Raw genomic sequence first — 20,870 nt, 5'->3', positions numbered from 1 at the left:
TTATTGATCAAAAATACGAATGTAGTCTTACTAAAATTTAAATAACTTATATAGATAGTAAAAAATAATCATGTATATGTTATATGTATAAGAAGTTTATTGTTCATAAACTTTTCAACTTTATCATTTTCAAAACTTGTTTTATTTTTTATACTTGTTCCATTTCTTATATATTTTTACATCGAATAATATATAATACTAGACTTATAATATGTAATATTTATAAGAATAAATGCTAATATTTTATATTAAAATAAAAATAAAATTGCATATAATTGCACATGAGTATAAAATGAACGCGCGAATAAAGTTTTAATAAGACAAAATTAATCAAATATTTCTTACTTTTACTTTTACTTTTTTATCGAATAACATACATTTTTTATTATATATGTATATTCGATATATATTTTCTTTAAAAATAACTTTATATTATTATATATATATAATAGCATAAAAATAAAATTGCATATGAATAAATTTATACAAAATAAATTTCTTTTATACTTAATGTACTCTGGTAATTTTTTGTAATTTTTGGTAATTATGAAAGAAAAAACCTAATTTGTAGATTTCGAAAATCTTTCTTTTCTTCCTCCTTCTCTGTCTCCACTTTCTGCAAGGAATTTTGATATTTTTTGCAAAATTTCATTTCTGGATACATTTGGTATTTTTTTCGACACAACCTCTAGAAACAAAAAAATTTATAAACAAGCTTATTATTTTAAATTAGTAATAAACAATATGTATAATTTTATTAGTCCAAGTTTAGTTTTTAAATCGTTATTAAATTTGTAACGAAGCACCTTTCCCGACGCCACGGATCGGCTCGTCGGTGCCAGGATTCGGGAAGAGGGGAGACTCAGATTTACAATGACACACGGTTGCTCTGGTAAAAGTAGAGTTTATTCGGGGCCACCTTCCTGTGGTTCTCCCGTGATTCAAACCATTATACACAGCACAGTATAATCGGACGAAACGCGACCAGATGATACAGACGCGTACACGACTTATTGCTAGGATTGACAGATAGAAATATTACGGACGAGACGCGACCAGATTATACGGACGCGGACACGACTTATTGCTAGGATTGACGGATAGAAATATTACGGACGAGACGCGACCAGATTATACGGACGCGGACACGACTTATTGCTAGGATTGACGGATAGAAATATTACGGACGAGACGCGACCAGATTATACGGACGCGGACACGACTTATTGCTAGAGTTTCCAACGCGGACACGCGTACGGGCGCCCTGAGAAGGGCGATCTCCGTCGGGCGCCGGTGACTTTCAGGTAGGACCCGGTGATCGAGGACGCTCGGCCTGCACGACGAGAACGCTCGTCGGCCGGGGTGATTTACGGACAGGACCCGGTGACCGAGGACGCTCGGCCTGCACGACGAGAACGCTCGTCGGCCGGGGTGAGTTACGGACAGGACCCGGTGACCGAGGACGCTCGGCCTGCACGACGAGAACGCTCGTCGGCCGGGGTGAGTTACGGACAGGACCCGGTGACCGAGAACGCTCGGCCTGCACGACGAGAACGCTCGTCGGCCGGGGTGATTTACGGACAGGACCCAGTGACCGAGGACGCTCGGCCTGCACGACGAGAACGCTCGTCGGCCGGGGTGATTTACGGACAGGACCCGGTGACCGAGGACGCTCGGCCTGCACGACGAGAACGCTCGTCGGCCGGGGTGAGTTACGGACAGGACCCGGTGACCGAGAACGCTCGGCCTGCACGACGAGAACGCTCGTCGCCCGGGGTGAGTTACGGACAGGACCCGGTGACCGAGAACGCTCGGCCTGCACGACGAGAACGCTCGTCGGCCGGGGTGAGTTACGGACAGGACCCGGTGACCGAGAACGCTCGGCCTGCACGACGAGAACGCTCGTCGGCCGGGGTGAGTTACGGACAGGACCCGGTGACCGAGAACGCTCGGCCTGCACGACGAGAACGCTCGTCGCCCGGGGTGAGTTACGGACAGGACCCGGTGACCGAGAACGCTCGGCCTGCACGACGAGAACGCTCGTCGGCCGGGGTGAGTTACGGACAGGACCCGGTGACCGAGAACGCTCGGCCTGCACGACGAGAACGCTCGTCGGCCGGGGTGCTTTACGGACAGGACCCGGTGACCGAGGACGCTCGGCCTGCACGACGAGAACGCTCGTCGCCCGGGGTGAGTTACGGACAGGACCCGGTGACCGAGAACGCTCGGCCTGCACGACGAGAACGCTCGTCGGCCGGGGTGAGTTGGAGTGTGGGAGTTGAGGAGTGATCCCTGAGTACGCTCGAGGGACCAGGACGGGACTGGTGTCGAAGTCTCGGCTGCGCCGCTCTTTATACCCGTCGGCCACCCCACTCTAAGACTAGCTTGGAGGGGGTCGAGTGACGGGTGGGGGCGAAAAGGCGGATTCCCAACGTATTCGTGTGGTGGCCCCGAAAGGGGCCGTTTACACGAGCGCGGGCGACTAGTGACGGCTAATCGGGTCGTCACATCACCCTCCTTTTCTAGGGGGGGGTGGCTATTCGACGGATCGTTCGCGGTCTTCCTCGTCGGTCGAATCTGATGATCCACCGGCCCGTCGGGGTGCGTACCTTATACCGCCGTGAGATGGTGGCGGCGTGGTACGGTATGTCGACGGTTTGGCCATCCCCCAGAGTGACCTGGATGGGTCGTGGCGGTCCCGGGCGTGGTGCTGGCGCTGGTGGGGCCTGGCCGGTTGGAGGTCGGCGTGGTGCCGGTTGGGGTGGCTCCCTGGCTGGTGGCGCGACAAGGGATCGCACCTGTTGGCCTGTGTTGGCGCGATGCGCTGGCTGGTCCGCTTCGTCAGGAGTCGCTGACTGGCGCGTGGTGGCTGGCGATGCGACAGCGGATGGCGTGTGTCGGCGGGTGCCGGTTGAGGGAACCGATCGGTTCGCGGATGGTCGAGCGGGCTGGCGTGCGCTGGCCGGTGTCGTCGTGGGCCTGGTGACGCCGGCGACGGTGGAGGCCGGGGAGTCGGAGAGGACCGGTGGTCGTCGATGCCGGGTGTTCACCGGGATAGGTCGGCGTCTACCCGGGGGAGGCGGAGGTGCCTCCAAGAGCACCAAATTCCGACGTCGCTGCTCGGCGTCGGACCGCTGGATGTGGGTCCCTATTCCCGGTACTGGCCGGGTGGTTTGCCCGGAAACGGGCAGATTTCGTCCGGAAACGGACGGATTTTCTTTTGAGCGCTGGTTTGCTTCTTCGCTTGGTGTTTCCATCGTGACGGGATGAGTTCTGACCCAAGGGTGCCCGTTCTTTATACCCCTCGGTGATCGGGACGCGGACCATGAAGAGTGCCGCTCCCGGTGCGGGACCGGGTGGCAAAGCGCGGACCATGAAGAGTGCCGCTCTCGGTTCGGGACCGGGTGGCGAAGCGCGGACCATGAAGAATGTCGTTCCCGGTATTCGGCCAAAGATTTTCGACAAGACGCGGACCATGAAGAGTGCCGCTCCACGTATTTTGATTCGAAACCGCGAACATGCCTAACGGTTGACCGGCGGCGTTAATCGGCGCGCGTGGCTCGGGTATCGGACTAGGGTTCGGTCGCAGGACGCGGTTCGGAGGCGGATTTCAAGTCCCTCACGTGGACGTGCCGATGCCATCGACCTCGGTCGTCCTTCAGGTCCACGATGACGGGGGAGATGATGCGTCTGATCGTCAACGGGCCACCAAATCTTGGTGCTAGTTTGGCATTAAAGCCGCGCTCTTTGTTCGATAACGGGTGCTCCTTTTTCCATACTCGGTCTCCAACTTGTGGACGCCAGTCGCGTCGACGTAAATCGTAGTTTCGCTGTTGATGTTGGAAGGCGCGGGCCAGGTTGATTCTGACAATTTCGTAGGCGTCTTCGAGTCGACGTCGAACTGTTTCAGGAGCGTTGCTGGTCGTTGCCGGGCGGCGGTCGTCGGGATGCGGTGATTGTAACTCCCGGCCGTACATCAGAAAGGCCGGGGTGTATCCCGTGGATTCTTGTCGTGCGGTATTGAAAGCGAACTGGAGCTGGGGAATGTGTTCATCCCAACGGCGATGTCGGCCTTCCACATATTGCGCCACCATGGTCTTTATGGTGCGGTTGGCTCGCTCGACCGGGTTGCACTGCGGTGCGTAGGCGGGGGCGGTTCTATGCTTGATCCCGAAGGATCGTAGTAATCCCTCGAGCTGGTGCGATCTCAACTGAGTCCCGTTATCAGAGACGATGATGTCCGGGCAGCCGTGACGATATATAATACGTCCAGCTACTTCTCGTGTGACGTTGGCGGCGGTGGCTTGGCGGAGCGGCGTCATCTCTATCCATTTGGAGAATCGATCCTGCATGGTCAGCAGCCAGGTATGGCCACTGGTCGATCGTGGCAATGGTCCGACCAGATCAATGGAGACCTGTTGCCACGGGTGCGTGACGTTGGTGGCTCGAAGTTTCCCGGCCGGCAAGGTTTGTGCGGCCTTGTGGATGGCGCAGTTTCGGCAGTCACGGACGTATCGAGTGACGTCGCGGAACATTCCTGGCCAATAATATAAGCGCGCTACTCGTGCGATGGTCTTCGCAATGCCAAAGTGTCCGGCGGTCGGGTCGTCATGCAGTCGGTGCAGTATTTCCGCGCGCTGGGGTTTCGGGACGCACTGTTTCCATTGCTCCTCGCTTGGCGAGTCGTGGAAGTTGAGATCATGCAGGATGTGTCGATGCAACTGTCGGTTCTGGATGCGGTAGTCCGCATGTTCGGCCGGGTGTTGTTGTACCTGGTGATAAAGGCGGCGGTACCATTGACAGTCTGGAGCGGCTTGTATGACACAGGCCTTGGGTTGACGAGAGAGAGCGTCGGCCACGACGTTCAGTTTTCCTTTACGATACCGGATGTCATAGTCGTACTGCTGAAGCTCGAATACCCATCTCCCTAGGCGACCGGTGGGAGCTTCCAGTCTCTGCAGCCATCGAAGCGACTGGTGATCGGTGACAACCGTGAAGTGATAACCCTCCAGATAGTCGCGCATTCGGCGGATTCCCCACACTACCGCCAGACATTCTAGCTCTGTAGCGCTGTAGTTCCTTTCTGCGCTATTTAGTGTACGGCTGGCGTAGGCAATGACGCGTTCGCCTTCGGATAGTTCTTGGGTGAGCACGGCACCTAGCCCACACGTGCTGGCGTCGGTCTGGAGGGTGAATGGTCGGCTGAAATCGGGACAAGCAAGAACTGGTGCGGTGGTGAGCGCCCGCTTCAGCTCGTCGAAAGCCTTTTCTTCTTCTGGTCCCCACGCAAAACGTGCTCTTTTTTGGGTCAAGCGTGTCAACGGTGCGGCGGTGGTGGAGAAGTCTGGTACAAAACGGCGGTACCAGGAGGCGACGCCGAGGAATTGGCGCACTTGACGTACGGTTGTCGGGGTCGTCCACGCGGCTACCGCGCTGACCTTGTCTGGGTCCGTTCGAATGCCGTCTTTGTCTACTATATGCCCCAAATATTTGAGACGGCTGCAACAGAAGTGGCACTTCTGTGGGTTAAGGCGGAGGCGCGCTTGTCTCAACCGTCTGAAGACCTCGGCCAAATGTTCCATATGGGTCTCCAGTGACGAGCTGACTACGATGATGTCGTCGAGGTAGACCAATACGTGTGGCTCGAGTTCCGGGCCGAGGACACTATCCAGCAACCGCTGGAACGTGGCCGGTGCTGAATGTAACCCAAAAGGCATGACTTTAAATTGGTAGAGTCCTCGCCCAGGAATTGTAAAGGCGGTGGCTGGACGGCTGACCGGATCTAGTGGCACCTGCCAATATCCGTCCTTTAAGTCGAGTGTTGAAAGGTACTGGGCCCCTCGGAGCTTATCGAGGGTAGCGAGGATGTGCGGCAGTGGGTAGGCGTCTTTGTCGGAGGCTTGATTCAACTTGCGGAAATCGATACAAAATCGGTGTCCTCCATCCTTCTTCTTGACGAGGACTACGGGGGAACTCCAGGCGCTGTTGGACGGTTCGATCACTCCGGCTTCCAACATTTTATTCACCTCGCTATCAATGACGGCCTGCATGGCCGGATTACGGGGTCGGTATCTCTGCTTTATTGGGGCTCCAGGCCGCAATCTGATCTGGTGTTTGGTGCGATCGGTGGGCCCCTGCACGGACTCAAATAACCGGAGTTCGGTATCCAAGAACTGCCGGAAACGCTGGTCTTCCTCTGGTGAGCGTGGGGAGATTCCGGCGGACAGTTTGCCGTAGACAGACGCCACCTGGGCCGGAGCCGTCCTCCCTGGTCGGTTGGATGGGGGAGGCGGCAGCGTAATGCGTAACCGAGCCCATAGGTCGACTCCGATTAGTACCTCGCTGCTGAGGTTATCCAGGACCTGGAAGCGGTGGCGGACAGAGCGAGGGCCGACTCGGATGGCGAAGCGGATCGAACCGGAGGTGGGTGCCTTGGAGCCGTCGGCTAAGTTGACCGGTTCTTCGGACGGCTGGATCTGGAGGCCGCGATCAGACAAGCGTTTGGCCATGGCGGCGTTCACAAACGACACTTCGGATCCGGAATCGAGAAGTGCCCAGGTGTTGAATCGGTGAATCTGGACTGGTAAATGCGGCCGCGGTGTGTACTCTATCTGGACGCGGGTCGGACGATGGCCGCCTCGTTTCCGACCCGCCGGTCGTTTTCCGTCGGAGGGTGGCAGTCTCGCGTTAGGACGCCATCCTTCCCGCACTGCGAGCAGAACTTCCGTGCTGGGCGGCGACAGTCGAGTCGTGTGTGCCCTCGCTGTTTGCATCGCCAACAGCAACTCGCCCGGTCATAGGTAGTGGCGGCAAGATTCGCCTCGGTGGACCGTAATGTTTCGCGGCGTTGTTCTTGGCGACGCCGGTGGATTTCCTCCCACTCGGCGGCACGACTGCATAGCGCGGAAACGGAGTGCAGTTCGTCCAATCGAACGTATAGCTGGAGTTCCGGGTCGGCGTTTTCGTATAATTGCTCGAGCCGTTCCTGGCTAGTGTAGCCGCCAGCCCGACGCATCATTGTCTGTACGGCGGTAGCGTATCGCGTAAACGCCTCTCCTGGCTTCTGTCGCCGGCCTTGTATTTCCCGTCGTAATTGTCGTTTGTACCCGGGTGATAGATACTGGGCCAAGAAATCCTTTCGGAACCCGGCCCATGTGGACCACTGTTCTCTGGTGTTTCGCCACCACAGAAGGGCGTCGCCCTTTAACAGCTCGGACAGACCGGTGAGAAGATTGTGGTCTTCCAGACCATAGGCCACACTGAGTTCCTCCAGATGCTCGAGGAAAGCGAGGGGGTCCTTACCATCAAAATGGCATCCCCATTTGCGTATCTGGTTGAGGGCCTTAGCCGGGTCGGCTTCTGGTGGTTCGGGGGTTCCGCGTGCACTCCGGTAACGTTCTTCGCGGCTAAGCGGCGCGTGGAGCGTTTCGGCCGCTCCGGTGTTTGGCTGATTGGCCATTACGTGGTCTCTTATGCGGCGGCGGAGGTCGATTAATCTCCCTTCTGGGTCTAGATCGCGGGTGGCGAGGTATCGGACGGCTTCCTCTTTATCTAGGCGGTAGATCCACCCAAGCATGTGGATTGCAAACCGGAGTCTCAGACGGTCGAGTCAGGTCCCTGTTCGGGCGCCATGTAACGAAGCACCTTTCCCGACGCCACGGATCGGCTCGTCGGTGCCAGGATTCGGGAAGAGGGGAGACTCAGATTTACAATGACACACGGTTGCTCTGGTAAAAGTAGAGTTTATTCGGGGCCACCTTCCTGTGGTTCTCCCGTGATTCAAACCATTATACACAGCACAGTATAATCGGACGAAACGCGACCAGATGATACAGACGCGTACACGACTTATTGCTAGGATTGACAGATAGAAATATTACGGACGAGACGCGACCAGATTATACGGACGCGGACACGACTTATTGCTAGGATTGACGGATAGAAATATTACGGACGAGACGCGACCAGATTATACGGACGCGGACACGACTTATTGCTAGGATTGACGGATAGAAATATTACGGACGAGACGCGACCAGATTATACGGACGCGGACACGACTTATTGCTAGAGTTTCCAACGCGGACACGCGTACGGGCGCCCTGAGAAGGGCGATCTCCGTCGGGCGCCGGTGACTTTCAGGTAGGACCCGGTGATCGAGGACGCTCGGCCTGCACGACGAGAACGCTCGTCGGCCGGGGTGAGTTACGGACAGGACCCGGTGACCGAGGACGCTCGGCCTGCACGACGAGAACGCTCGTCGGCCGGGGTGAGTTACGGACAGGACCCGGTGACCGAGAACGCTCGGCCTGCACGACGAGAACGCTCGTCGGCCGGGGTGATTTACGGACAGGACCCAGTGACCGAGGACGCTCGGCCTGCACGACGAGAACGCTCGTCGGCCGGGGTGATTTACGGACAGGACCCGGTGACCGAGGACGCTCGGCCTGCACGACGAGAACGCTCGTCGGCCGGGGTGAGTTACGGACAGGACCCGGTGACCGAGAACGCTCGGCCTGCACGACGAGAACGCTCGTCGCCCGGGGTGAGTTACGGACAGGACCCGGTGACCGAGAACGCTCGGCCTGCACGACGAGAACGCTCGTCGGCCGGGGTGAGTTACGGACAGGACCCGGTGACCGAGAACGCTCGGCCTGCACGACGAGAACGCTCGTCGGCCGGGGTGAGTTACGGACAGGACCCGGTGACCGAGAACGCTCGGCCTGCACGACGAGAACGCTCGTCGCCCGGGGTGAGTTACGGACAGGACCCGGTGACCGAGAACGCTCGGCCTGCACGACGAGAACGCTCGTCGGCCGGGGTGAGTTACGGACAGGACCCGGTGACCGAGAACGCTCGGCCTGCACGACGAGAACGCTCGTCGGCCGGGGTGCTTTACGGACAGGACCCGGTGACCGAGGACGCTCGGCCTGCACGACGAGAACGCTCGTCGCCCGGGGTGAGTTACGGACAGGACCCGGTGACCGAGAACGCTCGGCCTGCACGACGAGAACGCTCGTCGGCCGGGGTGAGTTGGAGTGTGGGAGTTGAGGAGTGATCCCTGAGTACGCTCGAGGGACCAGGACGGGACTGGTGTCGAAGTCTCGGCTGCGCCGCTCTTTATACCCGTCGGCCACCCCACTCTAAGACTAGCTTGGAGGGGGTCGAGTGACGGGTGGGGGCGAAAAGGCGGATTCCCAACGTATTCGTGTGGTGGCCCCGAAAGGGGCCGTTTACACGAGCGCGGGCGACTAGTGACGGCTAATCGGGTCGTCACAAATTTATTATAATTTATGAAATTATACTGAAGTTATGCTTTAATACTAAATATTAAAAATAAAAGAAATATTCTAAAATTTAATTTTACAATATCAATGCAAGTAATATATTTAAAACAAATATTTAAAATATTTAAAACAGTTTGATATATGTATAATTATATATTTAAACAAAAATTAAAGAAGTGTGTATAATATATATGTAAAGAAACGCTTTCTATAATTTGAACTGGGCGCGCCACGCATGCTCCACGCGCCTCTATCATGATTCGCCAAATGTCATAACAACACAATATGGGTAGGAAGACCGATGATCGAGAGAAAAGAGAGGGACTGAGTAGAAGAAGCACACGTGCAAAATAAATGTTAGAAAAAGAAACTAATTTGATTTCAATAAGTAATTTGATAACTAATATTAGTGAATTGGCTTGTAATTGTCGTTTCTCTGTTTTTCAGGTAAGCTTACTGTAAATAATTGTAAATAATAGTATAAATCGCAACAGGTGTCGCGAATAAAATACCACTCTGTTTTTCAGTGAAACAAATTCAAGCAATCATTTATCACCTCTCTATATCTGCGGAAAAAAACATCTTACAAAACGACAATTAGTCTACAAATACACAATGCAGAAGCTACGTTTTGAATTCGTTGTAGCAGCGGCAGATAAAGACCCGAAATCGAATACGTTGAACATAACCTCGATTACGACAGAAGAAGGAGAGAAGTATGAACTACCCGAAGAGTACAGAAACATAACCCATCACAGTGAACTAAAGAAGACAGATTTATACAATAAAGTAAAGGCTAATATCAAGAGACATGATAGAAGAATAGGATGGGTACAACTAACAGAAGAACTACGATCTGTATACTCAGATGAAATGGGAAATATACAATTCAAAGGTCAATTGCTAAACATTGCCTTTGGAAAGGACAAGAATCAAGATAGCATGTTAAATAAGTTGTTGGAACAGCTGGTTACATCCAACACAAAACCAGATAAAGAGATAAACTTGAAAAAGATTACAGAAAAATTTGTACTGGAGAAATATGCACATAAGACAACAAACACCCAGCAATGGATGAAAATGTTCGAGAAAGAATGTGAAAGATTCAAAATAGAAGAAAATAATATAAAGATTGAGGCATTGAGGTTATTCTTAGATAAATCTTGTATGGACTGGTATCAGGCAACACTTTCACAACTGGAGATAGATGATAACTGGCCAGAATGGAAGGAGAGATTTTTAGAAACGTTCGCAGATAAGGGATGGAATTCATGGAGATATGCCCTCGCATTTAGATACAAGGAGGGTGCCTTGATTAGCTACGCCACAAAAAAAGAACGATTGCTATTAGATGTGAATAAAAAGATGGATCCAGTATCATTAGTGGCTATTATAATTGCCGGAATTCCAGACTTTATAGCAGACAAAATAGATCAGGACGAGATTAAAGATTCAACTAGTTTATTTAATGAAATAAGGAAATATGAGAGTCTAACTAATAAAAAAATTGTTAAAGATTACAAGCTGGACAATAAAAAGAGGATTTTTGAAAAGAAACCATGTAGTACATGCGAGACTTTAGGGAAAGGAGCAAGATATCATCCCGAAGAAAAATGCTGGTTCAAAGAACATGAAAAGAACAAAAATAAATCCGGAATTATAGGAAACACGTCAGTACTAGAGGTGGAATTAAACAACCAAGAAAAAACTTGTAATCACACCATTAATAAAAATAAAAATGTTACTAGATAGAAAATTATAAATGTATGGAACCTATGATTCAGGATCCCAGATATCCCTGATAAATGCAAAACTGGTCAGAATAATAAACCAAAACGAGGATAAAAACAAAATACTCATAAAAACAGTTAATGGTGTGAAAAAAACAGATGGTCTAGTAACAATAAAGATAAAAATTTTTGACATCGAAGATGAAGTAGATGTATTTATAGTAAACAGAGAAGATTTCGAAGATTTTTTAATTGGGCTAGATATGATAAAAAAATTTAAGCTAACCCAAAACGAAGAATTAAAAATATTACAGGAAAAGGTAGATAAGACAAATGAAAGCAACAAGATTAAAACAGACACTGCGAGAAAAAAAAAGAGAAATATTAAACAATGTTCAGTGAACTTCAATGAACATGTAGAAGAAGATGACTTTCAAATAAAGTTAGAACATTTAGAAAAAATGAAAAAAAAGGAAATAGAAAAACTAATAGATGAACATAAATCAGTATTTGCCAAAGACAAGTATGACGTAGGAACCGTTAAAGACTATGAAGCTCGAATTGACCTGCTAGTGGACAGATACTGTAGCAAGAGGCCATACAAATGTAATATAGATGATAAAAAGGAAATTGAAAAACAAATAGCAAAGTTACTAAAAAAAGGACTAATTGAAGAGTCTTACAGCCCCTTCGCCGCGCCTGTTACGCTGGCATATAAAAGAGACGAAGAAAAAAAATCACGCCTTTGCATCGATTTCCGAGATTTAAACAAAAATATAATACCTCAAGCACAACCATTTCCACTAATAGACGATATCATATTAAGAGCCAGAAAATGCGGATACTACACAACATTAGATATAAATTCAGCGTTCTGGTCAATACCATTACGAATAGAAGACAGAAGCAAAACGGGATTTATAACCCAAGAAGGACATTTCCAATGGACTTGCTTACCATTCGGCCTGAAAACATCTCCGGCGATATTCCAACGAATTTTAAGCAACATATTAAGAAAACATGGACTAACGGAATATGCAGCGAACTACATAGACGACATATTAATACACTCACGATCATTTGAAGAACATCTGATTCACATAGCACGAGTTTTAGAAGCTATAAAGAAAGAAGGCTTCAGATTGAAATTCAGAAAATGTACATTCGCGGCTGACTCAGTTAAATATCTTGGACATATAATAGGTAACAATACGGTTCAACCACTGAAAGATAACGTCATATCAATCCAAGAATTTCCAACACCAACAACACAAAAAAACGTAAGACAATTTCTTGGGAAAATAAATTTCTACAACGAATACATACCAAGAAGCTCGATATTACTAGATCCTCTACATAAACTATTACGAAAAAACGAAAAATTTACATGGACAGATGACTGTGAAAAAGCATTTACGAAAATCAAACAACTATTATGTTCTCAACCAGTGCTGGAAATTTTCGATAGAGACCTGCCTATAAAAATATACACAGATGCGTCGCTGGAAGGTATAGGCGCGGTGTTGAAACAAACACAAGATAATGGCAACGAAAAACCAGTCGCCTATTTTTCAAAAAAATTAAATGAGGCACAGAAAAAGAAAAAGGCAATCTATTTAGAGTGTTTGGCTATTAAAGAAGCAGTGAAATACTGGCAACGCTGGCTAATAGGGAGACATTTCGAGGTATATTCTGACCACAAACCACTAGAGAAAATGAACATAAAAGCAAGAACAGACGAGGAATTAGGCGATTTAACATATTACCTATCCCAATATGACTTCACGATTAAGTATGTTCCCGGAAAAAATAACATAGAAGCAGACTGCCTGAGCAGAAACCCCGTACTGGAGCCAGAAACAAACAACGAAGAAACACTAAGGATAGTGAATTTGATAAAAATAGAAGAAATAGAGCTAGATCAGAGGGAAAATGAAAGAATAGAAAAGCTAAAAGGTAAAATAATAAAAAAGGATGGAATATTATACAAAATAATTAGAAACAAAAAAAAGATTATTTTATCAGAGAAGGCTAGCGTAAAATTAATAAAAGAAGTTCACTCGGATTGGTGCCATATGGGTATAAGACAAATGACGAGCAAAATCTGTCCATACTATACCGCTAGAAATCTAACAGGGAATATTAGGAAAATTTGTAAAGAATGCGAGGTATGTATAAAAAATAAAACAAGAGGCCAAAATAAATTCGGTAGGATGTCACAATTGGGACCAGCAACTCAACCATTTGAGATAATGTCGATCGATACAATTGGAGGATTCGGTAGCACCAGATCAAAAAAAAAATATTTGCACCTACTAGTCGACCACTTCACGAGATACGCCTACATTGGCACATCAAGAACGCAAAACGCCACGGACTTCATAAAACTGGTAACAGATATAATAAAATCAGAAAAAGTTAAAACAGTTCTCACAGACCAATATCCAGGTATAAACTCGAAAGAATTCAAGGAATTTCTAAGAGAAAATAACGTTAAACTAATCTTTACAGCAGTGAATGCACCATTTTCAAACGGTCTGAATGAAAGACTGAATCAGACATTAGTAAATAAAATCCGATGTAAAATAAACGAAGGAGAAAGGGGAAGAAAAGCTTGGACAACCATCGCCAGAGAATGCGTAAAAAGATATAACGAGACGGAACATACAGTCACCGGCTTCTCACCAAGATACCTGTTAGATGGCACAGACACGAGTATTTTGCCACAAGAAATAAAAGATAAAAACATGAAGAAAGAAAACTGGGAAAAAAATAGGCAATTAGCTCTGGATAGAACAAAAAGATCTCATGAGTATAACAAACGAATATTTGATAAAACCAGGAAACACCATGAATTCAACGAGGGAGATATGGTCTACATAGAAAACGGAAACAAACTCAATAGAAAAAAACTAGATGAACTGAGAATTGGACCGTTTAAAATAGAAAACTAGATATCGAATTCGATTTACACAATTAAAACTGGAAGAAGAAACCAAGACACGAGTATTTTCCACGTTACAAAACTGCTTCCGGCGGCGGACGAAGGTAATGGTCGAAAATCCCAGGTATTTTCACCCTAGGAGGGGAGATGTAAAGAAACGCTTTCTTTAATTTAAACTGGGCGCGCCACGCATGCTCCACGCGCCTCTATCATGATTCGCCAAATGTCATAACAACACAATATGGGTAGGAAGACCGATGATCGAGAGAAAAGAGAGGGACTGAGTAGAAGAAGCACACGTGCAAAATAAATGTTAGAAAAAGAAACTAATTTGATTTCAATAAGTAATTTGATAACTAATATTAGTGAATTGGCTTGTAATTGTCGTTTCTCTGTTTTTCAGGTAAGCTTACTGTAAATAATTGTAAATAATAGTATAAATCGCAACAGGTGTCGCGAATAAAATACCACTCTGTTTTTCAGTGAAACAAATTCAAGCAATCATTTATCACCTCTCTATATCTGCGGAAAAAAACATCTTACATATATATATATATATATATATATATTGTATTGCCTTTTTTATAACATTTGACAAACTTCTTAAATGTTATTAGTTACTTTAGATATTTTTAAAAATATTTTTACTAACAAAATATAACTTACCAAATACTGCAGCAGCAACCTTAGTTGCAGAAAAATTACGTTTTTTTTGTTTTCTGGAACCACTGAAATGCATGGAAACAGTCTTCTTCATAAGTAATTTCATTACTGATGGCACTAATGCCTTTACAGTTTCTCCTGAACCAAGGTTGAGATATTTTATCTAAAAGTTAAAACAGTTGCTTATATATAACAAACATATTTATTCAATTCGCTAAATTATTTCAATTACAAATTCTCCCAGGTAAATTGTATTATATAGCTCTTTTTTTTGTTTTTAAATATTACATTTTTAAAATAACAAGTTTTTTTGTGCTTATTTCTTTCTTTAACGCTAAATGTAATGTAATATAAAAATCTTGTATAATGTAAAACATGCTATTTTCCAAAAACATTGTGAAATTAATGAAAAAGATATTTTTTATTTTTTATATTCTTACCAAAGATATAAAGTTTTCTTCAGAATTTTTCAAACCTTGATCAATTTCATCAAAGGACTCCATGGAACAAATCGGAAGAAGGTGACTAAATGTGTTTATGACACTATTATCATTGTGTGTCAATAGAGTATCTAATTTTACTTTTATTTCTTGTTGTCCCTTTTTCAATGCAACTGTTTCAAATCTAACTTCTTCCATTAATTTAAAAATTTTTGTTAAAATGCCTGAAAATCGATTAAAAATTATATAAAAGTTATATTTGTATTAATAAAATTAACTAAATTATAAGTACCATTTTTTCTTAAATTAAAATATGGCAGTAATAGAATTTTACCTTCTTTAATTTGTTGAATGTTTTTTGATTTTTCTACTTCGCTTCTTTGGATGGTTGTATTACTTTTATTGGATAATACAGGATCAGCTTGAGAATCTCTTTGTAAATTTAACTCATTATCAGGAAAAGATGGAACATTAGGACGTTTATCTGAATTTACTGTACACTGATTTCCTGAAGCTAGATCATCTTCTTCATTGGAAGAACTATTTAGATTTTGATATGAAATCTTCTTTGACTTTTCTGCTTCATCTCTTTGGATGCTTTTATTTTTATTGGATTTAGGACCTTTCTCTGAATTTATTTTATACTGATTTTTTGAAGCTAAAGCATCATCTTCATCATCTTCATCAGACAAATTGTGATGTTTATGTTGGGATTTCTTCTGTCGTGTATTTGTTGTATCAGAAGTAGAGTCATCACTACTACTTAACTGAGACGTATCTTGTGCTCTTTCCGCTTTTTTCATGGCTTCAGTTAAATTATCTATAAAAAGGAATGTATATAGACAAAAAAAGTAGACAAAAAATATGAAAAATTGAATTAATATTTTTTTATCATAATTTTCTATGAAAATTTGCATATTTTTATATATCAACACATTCTTATAATAAAATATTTTATTTTTAAATTATTTCATTTCAATATTATATTAGTTTGATAACTTTTATTCATTTATCTTGTATTATAACATATAAGTATGTATAATAAAACAGCTTAATAGAAAAGTGACTATGACAATGAAAATATAAAAAATCAATACCTGCATGTCCTAAAACTCTTATATGTACAGAAGTCCAATCATCATTGGGCTGAGTATTATTTTTCAAATATTTCTTTAGAATGGCAGGAGATATAGTATTGGGCCATAATGTAGTTTCTTTATCAAATGATATCCAAGAAGAAGGAATAATTTCAACGGTATTTTCATCATTAAATTCAACTATGGAATATTTTTGCATCTGCATACAGAGATGTTTACATATATATTTTGATAATTATTTTCTTGCTTTGTTTTTCAGACCAATTGTCTTATTATTATATTCAAGATTCATCAAATGTATCAAATTCTAACAGAAATAATTCTATAAACGTTTTAAAATGTTTGTATATATGTATATATTGTATGTATATACACACACAGACACATATATATATAATGTGTGTGTGTGTATATATATATATATATATAATGTGTCTGTGTGTATATATATATATATATAATGTGTGTGTGTATATATATATATATATATATATATATATATATATACATTAATATAAAAATTTTATATGAAAAGAGACATAAATATTATCTTAATTAAATTTATACAGTAATTGTGTGTAAAAGAGGATATCCAATATGTGAAATGTTATCTTTAAATACAATGCATTTAGCTTCTATTTCTGATAATTTAATTACTTTAAATGTGTTTTCCAATTTATACATTCTATATATTTTTAACTTTTGAGATTCACAAGGATAACTAAAGTAATTGCAATATTTTGTAAATTGCTTACAAATTAAATCGACACAGTGTATTTCTTGTGCATTTTTAAGAATAATATTATAAATTTGCACAACTTTTCCATTTTTTAACAACGCATAACGATCAGCTTTACGATAAGTGACAAAGTGATATTTATGAATAATTATCTCTTTATACTGACTTATAGAGTTTTCTGTGTCAGCAATAAGTGGTCCACATTCATGTTTATGTTTCAACTCCCAATTAGAAGTATATTTTACAGAAATGGAAGCACTTTCAGAAAGTCGTCGTGATAACTGTGATAAAGGTTTTTTTCCACCCCGAAGACATCTTTTTATTTTCCCAAGTAAATTTTCAAAGTCAAATGCACTTATATCATCTAAAGGCTTCTTAAAATTTCTAACATCATCTGTAAGATGAATCAAATTATGGATATTGTAAATTTTAGAATTTGGCCCGTAAAACTCATCAAAAGTTCTAACAAATTCTATTAGTAAAGCTTGTGAATAATTACATAATTGAATTGCTAAATTTGGATGTGAAAGGATAAATGCGGCTGTATGAAGAATCTTAAAATGTTCTATATGCTTATTTGAAATAATTCCGTTTAAAACAAAAAATCCAGTGTACAAAAGAAACTGACGTAATTCAGTCGCCTTCCATTTTTTAACTTTATTTATACTTTGTGGTTTTCTTGCAAAATCTGTTGGAATGTATTTGTGTAATAATGTTAATCTTTCGGATAAGAGACTGACTTTTCTTGCATCTAATTTGCAAAAATAATTATTTCCCTGTATCATTTGAAAAAGCATTCTTCTCATAACTCCTAAATAGAGTAGATGCATTGGATCCAGTATAAATTTAGTAACCATAGAAAAATTAATTTCCGCTAAAGGAGAAATACCATTATGGTGTTCTATCTGTGTTTGTAGCAAGAAATTCTGATCTGTTCTTTTTTCAGCATCAATTTTATTAAATAATGTTGCACCAAATGGATGTGATCCTTTTTGAATACACCTTTCGCAACCATAGAAACCATTATGTCCTTTAATTACTTTAAGATACGCTCTAGCAGGTGCATCACAAATAAAGCCTGAAATTGTAACTGAATATTGTTTTTCATCGATAATTATACCAACATCACAAAGATTCTCATATTCTTGTATAAAATCTTTTAAATATTCGTGTACATCTGGAGGTTTAGATTGCCCACAATATACACCAACGATAAAAGGATCAAGTTTATTATACACTGATTGATCTATCTTGCAAAGTATTGGCCAAAATTGAATTGATGAAGAATTAGCTAATGGCAATCCATCAATATTCACAAATAAATTTATTTCTTTTAGTGATTTTAATAAGGGTTCTTTTAAAAACAAATTTTTTAAATTATTGGCAATGCCAAAATAACAATATTTTCCATCAAACATATCAAAAACGGAACTACTTCTTGGTGTCTTTAATAAAGTTCTAGCATCTGAAAATGCAATAAGATTATGTTTTTGTAATGTACGTAAAAGGGAATTTAAAGCTGAGTGAGAGATTTTGTATTCAAGAGCCCACTGGGCAAGATTACTTGTTAGATCAGATTTAATACTTTCTATAGAATTTATTAACACATTAAAATTATTGTGAATAGAAAATTCTGTAATATTATTGTCATTAGAATTTTCTTCATCAAAATCTTCAAATAAATGATATTCGATAGAAGAACATACGCTGTCAGTTTCATTATTAATATTACAATTAGAATTTATATTTTTATCTTCATTTGTTAACGAATCATAAGAAAATTCATAATTATTAAATTGCTGACAATACTCAGATAAGTCAGAATTAACAGATTCTTTAGAATATTCTGAATTGCTCAATACTTCAATACTATTTGTTTCAATATCCTCTTTTTCAATTGTCGCAAGATGCTTTTTAACTCGTTCATTTATTGTTTTCCATTTAGTACGTCTCTTTGAAGACATTGCAATTAAATTCTATGTATGCGTGGTTAAAAAATATATTTATATTTTATATATGTATATGATTTCATTAAATCTATATGTCTAAAAATATGAATTTATTTTTATATATACTTTTTATATATCTATATATAATCTCTGTATGTATGCAATGGAATGGATATAAAAATAAATACAAAAATATTTTTAGAGGATAGGATTGAAATAGATATCAAGGAAAACAGCACATTAATCTGCAAAATATGATTTGAAAAATGAGCTATTGAGTGTATAGTGCAAGAGGGAGAAAATAATAAATCCTATAACAAGGAGTAAAAAAGATTAAAAAAGATTTTTACCTTGGCTGTAAGATAACTTCTTTTCTACTTTCTCGTACGCAAATGTGAAAATTTGATGTTAAAACTCAAAGTAGCCTTTTTCGTAATTATATTTTGCTTCGTCGTATGCGAACGAACAACTGCTGAGATTTTGCTGGAAAATAAAGACCTTGTAAAATAATAGTTATAAACAATTTTACAATCTAAAGAAATTCTTTAAAAATAGTTACATGTAGCTATTTTAATAAAAAAACTAACCTTTCGTTCTTCGTGCACGTGTTCCTTTTCTTTTTTTTATTCTTATAAAAAATATTCAAGACTGCATGTTCATATACTAATTGAACAAATAAATGCTTTGCTAGCATACAAATTTTAATTCGAACGAAAAATGTAACGATAATAACGTACACAAATACGTTTACTTCTGTTTAAGGCAGCAGTGAACATACCACGCACTGGTATCAGGTTAAGTAACTTATGGCGGCATGAAGCACATGGCACAAAGCAACAATTTTATAATCTAAAGAAGTTGTACATACATTTATATTTATATTAAGATATGAATAAAGTACAAAAAAAATTCTTTAAAAATAGTTAGATGTAGCTATTTTAATAGAAAAATACTAACCTTTGTCGTTCTTCATGCACGTGTTCTTTTTCTTCTTTTTATTCTTGTGTGGGCATTTTATATATATTTTACTTATTACCGTGTATGTATAAGAGAGAACGAAAACGAGAGAGACTTTTGACGACGAGATTATCGAATCTCCGTATTTTGTTTATCGACCTTTTACCGAGTGTTTATTTGTAATACTTATTTGTCGAGAGCGTTCGGAGCGATATTTTGTTATTCCGAGAAAACCAAAAACACATCTCTTTGTGATAAACGAGGACAACGTTGATTGGTCCGATATTTCGGGTGGGAATACTTTTAACGCCGGGTATTTATATGCCGACTTTTGGTATCGAGGGCTCTTCTCTGAACTCACAACGAACGACGACGAAAGAAAAAGACACAGCTCGGAAGAATCATCAAAGTGAAGACTGATAAAGCTCGGACAATTAAACGATAAACATATATATACATACAATATAGCGTTGGAATAAATTGAGAAACCTTTGTTCCTATCCGGACGAAATTAATATCCTGACCAAGATCTCGAGAGAAACCAAACTATCCAAATATCTTTCGAATATATACATATTTTCTACTACAACATCAGAAGTGGGATCGTGGCCTGCCCTAGCGTCGGAGGAGACTGAAGTCTGACGACAGGAACATTCAAAATGGAAACGGGAAATGAGATGACCGTGGCCGAATTGAAAGACGCTCTTCGTCTACTAGGACTGACTACTAGTGAAGCAAAAGCCGAGTTGATAAAACGGCTGAACGAGCATAACCCGAGCGTGTGGAGAGAGCTGGAAGAGGAACGAGGGCATGTGCGGCGTGAAATTGTCTTGAGCCCTGGGTGTTCGCGTCAAGTCGCGGAGGACGGCGGAACATTGACGGCGGGCGAGGAGGCACGTGCGTCGGAGGACAGGAGCTTCACGGCATTGAACCTGGAGGAAAGCGTCGTTGTGATGAGGCGAGAGCTAGAGCTGCTGAGACGTGAGAAGGCGTGTTGGCAGAGAGAGCAGGAACTGATGCGGCGGGAATTAGAGACTACGAGAGGGTCCCCCGCACCAGGAAGT

The 20,870-nt window shown here is 42.6% G+C and overlaps 1 protein-coding gene and 1 pseudogene across 1 annotated transcript; one reads left to right on the top strand and one right to left on the bottom strand.

The window, feature by feature from the left end:
• The first annotated feature begins 13,230 nt into the window (after nt 1-13,230).
• On the top strand, nt 13,231-14,201 carry LOC146721020 (uncharacterized; annotated as a pseudogene).
• A 122-nt stretch (nt 14,202-14,323) lies between these two features.
• On the bottom strand, nt 14,324-19,846 carry LOC114940783 (uncharacterized). The gene is made up of 8 exons (XM_085487512.1): nt 19,807-19,846; nt 19,437-19,698; nt 19,200-19,332; nt 16,162-16,360; nt 15,399-15,884; nt 15,065-15,288; nt 14,628-14,787; nt 14,324-14,373 (listed from the first exon to the last, which is right to left on the bottom strand). Exons 4-8 carry the CDS (start codon nt 16,358-16,360, stop codon nt 14,324-14,326), a joined length of 1,119 nt encoding a protein of 372 aa, XP_085343638.1. The 5' UTR covers nt 19,200-19,332; nt 19,437-19,698; nt 19,807-19,846.
• Nucleotides 19,847-20,870: the final 1,024 nt, after the last annotated feature.

Source organism: Nylanderia fulva, unplaced genomic scaffold (genome assembly GCF_048542155.1).
Source record: "Nylanderia fulva isolate GAGA-0341 unplaced genomic scaffold, ASM4854215v1 Scaffold563, whole genome shotgun sequence".
Classification (NCBI taxonomy): domain Eukaryota; kingdom Metazoa; phylum Arthropoda; class Insecta; order Hymenoptera; family Formicidae; genus Nylanderia; species Nylanderia fulva.
The sequence above is the reverse complement of the archived record's forward strand: the minus strand, read 5'-3'. Positions and strand labels throughout refer to the sequence as shown.